The sequence below is a fragment of the Sphaeramia orbicularis genome, chromosome 19, assembly GCF_902148855.1.
Source record: "Sphaeramia orbicularis chromosome 19, fSphaOr1.1, whole genome shotgun sequence".
NCBI classification, from domain to species: domain Eukaryota; kingdom Metazoa; phylum Chordata; class Actinopteri; order Kurtiformes; family Apogonidae; genus Sphaeramia; species Sphaeramia orbicularis.
This window is the reverse complement of record NC_043975.1, coordinates 11,559,895-11,572,406: the sequence shown is the minus strand read 5'-3', so window position 1 is coordinate 11,572,406 and position 12,512 is coordinate 11,559,895. Positions and strand designations below refer to the sequence as shown.

Sequence of the window (12,512 nt, the reverse complement as noted above, 5' to 3'; positions counted from 1 at the left end):
TATGAACGAGTATATTGTGTCTTTTTTACCCTTTCACCTCATACCACTAACCTCCTCCCTCCCCATCCCTCATCTTCTGCTGTGTACTGTCTCTGAGGGATATAATCGATCACAAATATTGAACATGCTTAAAAAAATCTTTGCTAGAAGAACTGGCAACGACTGGATCTGAAGACTCCGGAGCTGAATGTGTACACATAACACACTACATGATTTTATCTGCGGCAGCGAACACCGACCGAGCACGACAGGAACTGAAATCACATTCATAATCAGTCTGACAGTCATTAAGTCTGTGCTCAGCTTTAGAGACGCTGCACTATTTCCACTAAGACGATTTTTAATTTTAAGGGGCCGTACCTTGATAGATGCCAATTTATTTGTTTTGTTCATTTGTAATGGATTCAACTGCAGATTCCTCGTATTTTTTAATACAATGCAAAAAATAATAGAGATACTGGTAAGTTATTGATTTATGTTTATATTTTATTCATTTCATGCAGGTGTTTTTTTGATGCATGGGTAGAGTCGGAAAATTATGTCAGAGAAAAGAGTCGACAGACATATAGTTCTTTTGTTTCAGCATTTTAAGTTGGGTTTTATATGACGTGGAATCTATGAATAAATATTGAAGAGTACCAGGAGGTGAAATATGGACAATGTAGTGGACACAAGCCAAGGCTGAGCTTCGATCTAAGTTTTTTTTTTTTTTTTTTTTTTAAGATAAGTGGAAAAATTGCAATTACTGGAGATAAACCATGATGTGTTTGGCTGATGAGATATTTTGCAATTACTTGCGTTGGCAGAACTTGACTGTGATGGCGGATGATGGATGATATCAGGGCTCTTAATTGGACCAAAAATCTTGACCTTAATATCAATTCATCATGGCAGGACCTGATATCTAAGTGATTTTTTACATGATTTATTCTCACTTCCATCTTGATTTGTCTGTTATTATTCATTCTGTTTTGTTTCGTGTATAATGCCATTTTCGTCTGGTTATGTCTTTTACATTACTTGCATCTTATGTATGTAGTCTTTATGTAATTTATAATAATAATAATAATAATAATAATAATAGATTTTATTTGTATAATGCTTTCATGGAACTCAAAGACCGTTACATACAGCAGATAAAAACAGATACAGAACATTATTATTATCTTATGTATGTAGTCTTTATGTCATTTTTAATCATGTATCCTCCATGTTTTCATCTTTTTTTTTCTATTACAGTATTTTCATCTTCATCTATTTTCATCATTTACAAAACCTCCATCTTGTTATGTATTTGTCATCTAGTTTTACTGTGCAATTATATAATTATTACGATAATTATTATAGAATATACAGTCCTTAACAGGGTGCTATCTTATCTTAATTTTTTTCTTGTACATTTTCATCTTGTTTTATAAATGTCTTGTAAATGTCTTCTAAATACATTATATATTATATTAATATTATGATATACTTTTTCCCTTTTTTTTTTTATAATGTTTTCATTTTGGTTTCTTTTGTCTTTTATATCATTCCTATTTTATTTTTTTTTAAAATATTTTTTCCTGTCTTGAGTGTCTTCCACAATGTTTTCATATTGTTTTCATCAACTGGATTCACTTTGAGGGAAAAGAATACATTGAAATTAAAAATTTAATCAACTGAATCTCCTACATGTTTTCCTTAATTACTTGGCATTTTATGTTCAGTGATCCAAAGTTATTCATTAAGGTGTTTATTATATTGACTTGTAGAATGTTAATTAATTCAGCCATTGGCTTTTGTTTTGCTCTAAAATATTTTTCCACCTTCACAAATTCACCATCAGTCTAACTCTTGTAATTATACTTCTATTGCAGTTATTTATTGGTGTTTCTTGATTTGTTGATGACATTGTACTGTTTTACACTGTATAGTCAGAGACAAATCCTCACTACTCTGTTCTCATCATTTACATAACCTCCATCTTGTCATGTATTTGTCATCTTGTTTTAGTGCAATTATATTATTAGTCTGATTATGATGATTATTATAGAATATACAGTCCTTAAGAAGATGCAAGACTTGTTGTAATGTTAATTTTTTTCTTGTACATTTTCATCTTGTCTTGTAAATGTCTTCCACAATGTTTTCATATGGTTTTCATAAACTGGATTCACTTTGAGGGAAAAGAATGCATTGGAAATTAAAAAATTTAATCAACTGAATCTCCTACATGTTTTCTAATTTTTCCTTAATTACTTGGCATTTTATGTTCAGTGATCCAAATTTACTCAATAAGGTGTTTATTATATTAACTTGTAGAATGTTAATTAATTCAGCCATTGTTTTTTTTTTTGCTCTAAAATATTTTTCCACCTTTACAAATTCACCATCAGTCTAACTTTTGTAATTGCACCCCTATTTCAGTCATTCAATGGTGTTTCTTGATTTGTTGATGACATTGAACTGTTTTACATTGTATAGTCAGAGACAAATCCTCACTACTCTGTTCTCATCATTTACATAACCTCCATCTTGTTATGTATTTGTCATCTTGATTAAGCATCCAATTATATTATTATTATGAATATTATAATTATAGAATATACAGTCCTTAACGATGCAAGACTTGTTGTAATCTTAATTTTTGTCTTTTTCATTTTTTTCGTCTTTTATATAATTTCCAATTTGTTTTTCCGTCTTTTTTCCTGTGTTGAGTGTCTTCCACAATGTTTTCATGTGGTTTTCAACGCCTGGATTCACTTTTAGGGAAAAGAATAGGTTGAAATTAAAAATTTAATCAACTGAATCTCCTACATGTTTTTTAAGTTTTCCTTAATTACTTGGCATTTTATGTTCAGTGATCCAAATTTATTCATTAAGGTGTTTATTATATTGACTTGTAGAATGTTAATTAATTCAGCCATTGGTTTTTTTTTTTTTTTTTTTTTGCTCTAAAATATTTTTCCACCTTTACAAATTCACCATCAGTCTAACTGTTGCAATTACACCTCTACTTCAGTCATTTATTGGTGTTTCTTGATTTGTTGATGACATTGTACTGTTTTACACCGTATAGTCAGAGACAAATCCTCACTACTCTGTTCTCATCATTTACATAACCTCCATCTTGTTATGTTTTTGTCATCTTGTTTTAGTGCAATTATATTATTAGTCTGATTATTATGATTATTATAGAATACACAGTCCTTAACAAGATGCAAGACTTGTTGTAATCTTAATTTTTTTTGGTACATTTTCATCTTGTCTTGTAAATGTCTTCCACAATGTTTTCATATGCTTTCCATCAACTGGATTCACTTTGAGGGAAAAGAATACGTTGAAATTGAAAATTTAATCAACTGAATCTCCTACATCTTTTCTAAGTTTTCCTTAATTACTTGGCATTTTATGTTCAGTGATCCAAATTTATTCATTAAGGTGTTTATTATATTGACTTGTAGAATGTTAATTAATTCAGCCATTGGTTTTTTCTTATATTGCTCTAAAATATTTCTCCACCTTTACAAATTCACCATCAGTCTAACTGTTGTAATTACACCTCTATTTCAGTCATTCATTGGTGTTTCTTGATTTGTTGATGACATTGTACTGTTTTACACTGTATAGTCAGAGACAAATCCTCACTACTCTGGGCTGTAAAGATGTGTTTTTCTTTCTGCTCAAGCTGAGATGATAAGATGACACCTACAGCTTCACAGAGACATCAAATGCAAGACAAAAAAAAAGCGTACAAAGAGTCACTAACCTCGACTTCCTGCAGCAGTGACACGCAGCAGTGAGGGAGAATAAAAAGAGAGGCATTGTTAGAGATTAAAAACACTTTACAGTTTTCATTTAGAGCTTCCATTCAGCATGCAAACAGTGGGTTGGTTTATAACAGTTATGGCAGCAGTTAAACTGTCAGCCCTTAATGCACACTGATTGCAAATACATGCCTTAGTCTCGCTCCTCTCCGGGGACAACATAAGACATTCACAGAGGATTATGAGCGCCTATTAACTGAGGATGATCAGCTGCCATTTCTATGAGCTGGCAGGAGTCCCAATCACTAAGGGCTCATTCTGTGTTGGTGTTTACAAGCCAAACGCCAGCTTCCTGCCAACTCCGAAGTTGTGGATAAGCCGTGACATACCGGATCGGCCTTGGGAAAACAGGGAAATTTGTGGGAATCTTCAAAGTCAACAGACAGATGTGATTTAGATGTTTTTTTTTATAGTTGCTGCAGACACATAGTGCGCATTTACTAAGCGTAGCATCGACAACACAGACAGATATAGCTCTTGTAAAGTACAACCTTGAGTTAACAGGGGAGTGACTGCTTTCCTTTCATTCCATTTCACCGTCTTGGCTTCGGTCCAAGGGCATTACACATCAATACCCACCGCAGCCTCTTCCTGTGCGCTTCATCATTCAATGCTCTGGTGTGTTTGAAAGAAATATAGCACTGCATGGTTTATTTCAGCAACTCAACCCAGTAAATAAACCTAATTCTTATACACACAGAGGCCTATACCTGTCTACTTAACAGTGCTGTGACAGCATCTTCATATATCACTATGAACAATTTACCGGCCACACAAGGACAAGCAAAAAAGCAAAAGGCGGGCTTTGAAAGGCCCAAGAAAGAATCCATCACGCAGCGGTCGCAGGAGGACTTTCGCCTCCGAGACAGTTTCTTAGAAGTAAATATTTTCTCTGTTGCAGTGAAAATGTTCAGGCGCTACATATACAAGAGGCAATATCGATGTTTGTTATGCCGGGGAACCCTTCTGAATCGGAAGAAACAACTTTTTAACCATGTCATATGTGATGTAAACATCACAAGCCTGAGTTTAGGAGAAGAATCAAAAGAATCTAGACCAGGGGTGTCAAACTCATTTTAGTTCAGGGGCCATATTCAGCTAAATTTGACCTGAAGTGGGCCAGACCAGAAAAAAAATAACATTATAACCTATAAATAATGACTAAACTATCAAAAAAGAAAAAAAAAAAAAACTGAAATTAAAATTTAAAACATTAGAAAATTTTATTGCAATTTTAACAATATTATTCCTCAACTTATCATGTGTCCATGTGCATTATGGATCAGATCTACAAAGACACTAAACACTGAGGAACAGGAAGAAAAATTGTTAAAATTGTGCTTAATTTTCTTTAGACATTTCAAGTTGTTCATATTTGTTCAGGTTATTCACATTTTATTGTTACAGGATAGTTTGTAAATGTAAATATTTTCATAATTTAATGTTATTTTTTGCACTAAAACAAAGAAAAAATTGAAGTTGTTAATTCTAGATTTTTTTTTGGCTTAATTCAAGATTTTTTTACTTAATTGAAGATTTTTTTGGCTCAATCAAAGATTTTTTTTTTTTTACCTAAAGATTTTTTGGGTTAATTCAAGATTTTTTTTTTACTTAATTGAAGATTTTTTTGACTTAACTGAAGATTTTTTTTACTTAATTGAAGATTTTTTTTTTGCTTAATTGAAGATTTTTTTTACTTAATTGAAGATTTATTTTTTTTTGCTTAATTTAAAATTTTTTTCTAAAATTTGAGAATTTTTTTGGCTTAATTGAAGATTTTTTTACTTAACTGAAGATTTTTTTTTTTTGGCTTAATTGAAGATTTTTTTTCCTTAATTCAAGCTAAATTTTTTTTTTTTGCTTACTTCAATTCAAGACTGTGGAATTTTTGCACTTGGCAAAAACATCCCAGGGGCCGAACTAGACCTTTTGGCAGGCCGCATTTGGGCCCCGGGCCACATGTTTGACACCCCTGATCTAGATCTTCAAACATCCATGATTCTGTCTTTCGCTGCTATAGCTCTGAGCTGAGTCTGCATTAAAGAGAGGGATAAAAAGAGGAAAACAATACACTATCTGAAACTACAAACAGATTAATAAATGTGCACACTTGGACAGAGGATTGGGGCTTTCAGTTGTTAGAGTCTCCCAAAGACTGACAAACTTGACTCTAAAGCAATTTCCTACAAGGCAACTGAAGTGACCTTAACATCCTCCCACTAGACAATAGAAGCCGAAAACAACAGTACAGGTCAACAACAGAAGGACATTTACATACATTGACATTTTCATATCTCCAGGAGTTATATGAATAAGTGCAAGAGCGGCCACGTGACGCCACAGGAGACCAACATCTCATGTCAAAACAAAGATAAAAGCTGGGTTTATTCTTCTAACTGTCACACAAGACTATTTTAACTCTTGCAACACTTTCTCCTAATTGTAACCCAGTTGGCTTTATGTCTAAACCATAGCTAAGACATTATCACAGTGTAAACTCAATGGTTATTTTTTACTTTTAATGGTATCCGCAGCATTTTCACACATATCACGACTGGAAATCTACCTATGATGTTTAGTGTTGACAACCTAGTAAGAAAAAAGCATATATCTAACAGTAGTCGCTTTTCAGTTGATCCTCAAATTGCGCGAATATAACTTGCACATAAAAATTGACCTGATGGAGAAACGACAATTTCGCCAAAACTTTTTGATTAAAAGTTTTTGCGCTGGCAAGAGGTGGTTTTTCAAGTGTAGCACAATTGGTATATCATGCAAAACTGCAATGGAAAGATGTTTTTCTGCAACTAGAGTCACATGATTAAAAAAAAACAAAACAATGTTGATGGATGTTACGAGTGTAGAAGAAGAGTTTTAAAAGAAACATGGCATGGTGTGTGTGGACACACCAGGAAACCATATCATTTTTTAATTCAGTAAGACAGTGAGTGGTAATAAATAATAATAATGAATGAATCTGTAAATCACCATGATATTTACGTCCGTCAACATGGTTATGGAATGACTTCTCGTGTCATCTCGCGATAATAAATAAACAAATCATTGCATTTGTGATTTAATGGAAAACCTGACATTACGTATTTCTGTGTTTTTTTTTTGACATTTAGTAAATATCAGTAAAGTTTTGCACATATGTCCAATGGAAAAGTGACTAATGATCTATAGAATTTTAAGATGCATGCTTTGTACTGTCTCTTTACATTGGTCTTATGCATTTAAAGCGATATATTTTACTGTTTTTAATCTTTATTCTAGTATGTATTTACAACAAGTTACCTTTTATTTTTGTAAAACACTATGAATTACTGTGTATGAATTGTGCTATACCAATAAACTCCCCTTGCCTTGCCTTGCCTTATGTCAATATATATGTAACCTAAATAAATGAACACATATCCGTTTTACTACAGAATTTTCTTTCTTGTACATATGTGATTTTATTTTTGGTTTTCAGGGTACTTTTTTTTTTTTTTTTTTTTATTTATTCTTATTTTCATTGTGGGTTTGGTTCTTGTACACCTTGTTCAAAAAAAAAAAAAAAAGAAAAATGCTAAGTGTGGCTCTGAATTCATGGTTTGTTTTTTTTGTTGGACAGTGACTATTATATTTTTCTGTCAGATTTGTATTGCCTGAATTGTTGAGTTTGTCTTTATTGTGCCATACTTTTCAATAAAAATATTTATAAAAAATATATATATATACAGGGTGGGGAAGCAAAATTTACAATATTTTGAGGCAGGGATTGAAAGACAGTGTATGACCAATTAGTTTATTGAAAGTCATGAGAATTTATTTGCCACAAGAAAATGTACATAATAGAAAATGTTTTTATTCTATGTGTCCTCCTTCTTTCTCAATAACTGCCTTCACACGCTTCCTGAAACTTGCGCAAGTGTTCCTCAAATATTCAGGTGACAACTTCTCCCATTCTTCTTTAATAGTATCTTCCAGACTTTCTCGTAATAGTTTTGCTCATAGTCATTCTCTTCTTTCCATTATAAACAGTCTTTATGGACACTCCAACTATTTTTGAAATCTCCTTTGGTGTGACAAGTGCATTCAGCAAATCACACACTCTTTGACGTTTGCTTTCCTGATTACTCATATGGGCAAAAGTTTCTGAAAAGGTATGGATAATAGTGTTAGGTATGATTATGACATCAATATATGTTTGGTTTCAAAACAATTGACGTAGTGCCTGCTGAGAAAAAACAACTAAATGTTCATTGTAAATTTTGCTTCCCCACCCTGTATATGTAACTTATATATAATATATATAAGTTCTGTTCTTAGGCCAGTGTTAGGTTTGTTTTAGCAAAGTTCTAAAGCCCACATATATGCATTTCTCAGTCTCTTTTTCAGTTTATGTGCTGCTGGAATATACAGGAAATGTGTAAACAGTGTTAAAAATAAAAATACATTTTACAAAAAAACTATGAATATTGCAAAAGCTATATAGGAGAGAAAAGGATGAAAGAAAAAAAAACAAAAAACTCTGGGATGTACTGGACACACTGAAGGAGGTTTTATATTTTGCACCCCAAAATTACTGAAGAAAATTTCGAGACACTCAAGAGAGTTTCAAGGTGTACTAAATGCAAATGGAGGTCACACTAGATCTGACTTCTAGCATTTATTTCATTTATTTTTTTTTTTTTTCTGATTTCATGCTGTGCACATACACGGTTGTAACTTATTAAATAGACTGAGAAATAAGATGCAAAAACTAAAAGGCCTTATTCAGAGCGGACTAGAACTACCTGTACTCCTTTGGTAAATTGTGATAATTGCGAAGGTCAACATTGATCGTAATCTGCCACGGCTGTAATTTGTAAAGTAAAATTTCCACAGCAAAGACAGAAGTCCTTTGATATTAGTTCTGTGTAAATCCACATCTTTGGACTAATTTGCAACATCTTTTGTTTCCGCTTCATCTTATTACTTGGTTGAGGACAATGGAGGCTTCACTGATAATGATAAACAACACTTTTTACGCTGTTTTGGGTTGAAATTCTGGACGTTCATGTCTTAATATATGAACTCTATAATGTAACAACATGGATATTCACTGAAAGAGCAAACTTAGATCCTTCAGCATAGCGACATCTCTAACAATGATCAAATATGACATGCATGACAGGATACAGTATGGAGCATGTTTCTGTCATGACATCAGAACTGGAAATTAATTTGAGTTGAGTAAAAACAGACTTTCCTTATTGCACGTAAATTTGCTGCATGAAACACAAATAAATCGGTTAATTTCCGAATCACCAGAGATGTGCATTATAATACTGTCATGCATGGTTGGAACAGTACTCTATATTTTTATCTCATGCAAAATTATTAAATTCTACAAATAAAATAGCTTTTATTTGAGTTTTTGTTGGTCTTTATAGTGACAAAATTGACTTAACACCTTTAGAGTTGAAGGTTTACTCTGAATTCACCTCAGTAGAATAGAACAGAATAGAATACAATACAATAGGCTTTACTGTCATTACACAGGCTGTTTAACGAACTTCCAGGTGGTCTCTGCCAGTGACGGTGCACAATGTGATTAATATACAATAAAATAAAATACAGATTAAATGTACCTTTAGTTGTACCAGGCATTAAAATGAACAAGAAACTGAAGAAAACAAGGGTAGTCTAATAATTTTTTCTGCGACTGTATGTATACATAAAATACTGTGCAACAGAGATATGTGCAAATTAGAGGCATACTGTATAACAAGGTAAAAAAAAATTAATAAAATCTAAAAGTAGTATTAAAAAAAAATAGCATGTTGACCCACGGGGGACCACGGGTTCTAGATGTGGTACTTTTTATGCTGGGGAGAGCTGACTTTTGGGAAAAAATGCTGGTCTGTATTTTATAAGTAAGCTTGGTAAATCATTCTTTAAAATTTAAACTAAATTAAATGAATCTAAATTAATATATTAACCCATAAAGACCCACACATCCACCATCTGCCAAACTCATCTACTGATATAAACTGTTGAATCCCTGTTGATCCACAAATACAGTTTGTCATCTTTTCATGGTCATCAGATATGACCCATTTGGATGTTCAGAGGCTCCATAGTTACCGTGGAAACACTGTCATCTTCTACAACATGGAGTTGGATCAGTAACAGTGGATGGAGACACTTGTTTTAAGTTCAGTTAATGAGAGATTGGACTGAAAAAGTCCCTTTTTCTTCAGTTTTCTCATTTTTTTAATATAATAACCCTCAACTTTACTCTGAGCTTTTATGAACATCTACATTATCAGTAAATTAAATATAGGAAAATACCTGATTTTCACTGAAAAAAAAGCCAACACAAAATACAGAGGATACTATTACAATAAATGGTGATAAATCAATTAAGGACGGTTAAATAGAGAGAAAAATGTATTTGGGAACTGACATAAATGTCACACTGGGTTCTTATGGATTAATACTGATATTTAAGGACTGAAGTTAGTAAATGTTCCTGTTTTTAACTTCATTTCCCATCGTGCAGTGGGGCCATAGGGACATGATTGTAGGGTTATTGTATTCCAAAATTACTAATATCTCCCAAAATATTGGTCCTATCAACTTGCCATTGTCGCTAGTCTCTTCGTTGACCAAAATACATAAGTATAACAAACTGCAGCAAATCAGACTTTTCCGGATTTTTTGTGATGCCCAAGACACACACACAAACACACACAGAGTCCACTTCCCTTTTATAATATAAGTTGAGCAAATATAATAATGTAAACATACATGTGATTGGCATAAAGTGTGAGACAATACTATACTATTTATAATTTATTTATTATCTACCTAAGAAAAGAGGTCTGCTTAAAATTCAGTTCTCATTTCCAAATAGAAACTGATCTAGATCTTTACAGATCCTTGTTTTTAGCTTGCTGGTCGACAGGCTGTAAGCTATTGTTGTCATGTGGCATCTGGCGGCATCTGTCGTCGTCTGTTATAAACATTTCAATCGTCTTCTTCTCCGAAACTACAATTCCGATTGACTTTAAACTTGGTATACAGCTTCTTTATGATGATGTCAACAAAAGTTAGTGAAATTATTTGGATCTGGATCTGATTCTGGATTTGGTGCGACTTTGAAAAATTTCCCCATTATAAGAGATAGGAAGTGGATCGATGCAATAACTCAGTAAATATAAATGATATCCAGTGTAAATTTCTACAGTCCAGCCCTGATGGGGAGATGACCAAAACATAATGTCCACATGCTGATCAGGATCTTCTTCTGGATCCGGGAACTTATGGAAAATTTAACATGGGCTCTTATGGGGAAAAAATTTCAATTGTCTTCTTCTCCGAAACTCCAGTTCTGATTGACTTCAAACTTGGTATACAGCTTCTGTATGATGATGTCAGCACAAGGATTTAAAATTATTTGGATCCAGATCTGATTCTGGATTTGGTGTGACTTTGAAAAATGTTCCCATCATAACAGATAGGAAGTGGATTGATCCAATAAATCAGTATCAATGATATCAAGTTGGAATTTGAATTTTTTACAGATCTGATTGGAATATGACCAAAACATGGGCTATTTCTGTAATAGAATAAATACATAGAACTGGGTGATAATAAATGACATCTGGATACATTTCCCAAAGCTTTTAATTTGGCCGGTAAGCTACAGGGCCATTGGTTCTATTTTTAATAATATACTAATATTTTCAGTCTTTATATCCTCCCTGAGACCCAGCAATGAACTTTTGTCCTCTGTAGGGGAGAAAAGTTCGATAGTTTTCCTTAAAAAAAAAAAAAAATGCTGTCCATTGCAAAGGACATTCCACAAAAAAAAAAAAAATTACTAAATTAAAAAAAAAAAAAATTTAAAAATGTATCTGAAAAAACTGTTGCATTATGCAGTTTCCAGTCAAGATAGTTGTTTAATTTCCACTTTCCTGGGTCTCAGGAGGATATAACCAGAACTTTAGGTATAAGTACACACACAAAAATAACGCACATAGTGTTTGCCCAAGCTATAAATTTGCTGTGATGATTAATAAATTCTGGATCTAATCTGTTTCGAAGAAGGTTGGTCTTGTGCGGTTTGAACACATCCCTCCCAAACATCTTCACTGTAAACACACTGTAGGTTGTCCTCCTATTGTTTAACAAGCCTATCAATATTGTGCCCTTTCCAACTCCACAATCATTTAATATATGATAATACGAACACGCTTTTAACCGAAAGATAATGAATGCACATGTTTGACCTACAGGGGAGTAATTTAACAATATTTCCTTTAAGTCAAGTCACTTTTATTCCATATTTAAATCTTTATGTGATATTTTATAGGTTATGGCAGTAATTTTATGACTTGATTCACTGACATTGCCTTATAATAAAAATAATCAAAAGCCCTTGAATTGGGATTTTTTTTTTTTTTTTAATGAAGAGCATCATAAAAACCCCACATAACTGGCCAGCCTCATCATTAAAGACATGACTTCTGTAGCATGTTGTGTGTCAGATCTAACGATTTGTTAATTAATTATTCGCAGGGTTTGTGCAATTACCCAGCCTGGTGATATAAATACCACAGAACCATGAACCATCAGCAGCACCGGCACAAACACGGACACACATCTATCCCAGCGCCGCGCAACACACCCTGCTCCGACATGAACTTCTGACTCCAAAACGCCCCAATA

General features: G+C 33.0%; 1 protein-coding gene across 1 annotated transcript in view; it reads right to left on the bottom strand.

Annotated features, from left to right (window-relative positions):
- Positions 1-12,512, bottom strand: part of LOC115410479 (testican-2) — a 190,633-nt gene that overhangs the window by 101,200 nt on the left and 76,921 nt on the right. Inside the window, 1 exon segment of the mRNA XM_030122132.1 lies at positions 3,752-3,760. Coding sequence (XP_029977992.1) covers positions 3,752-3,760 — 9 coding nt within the window.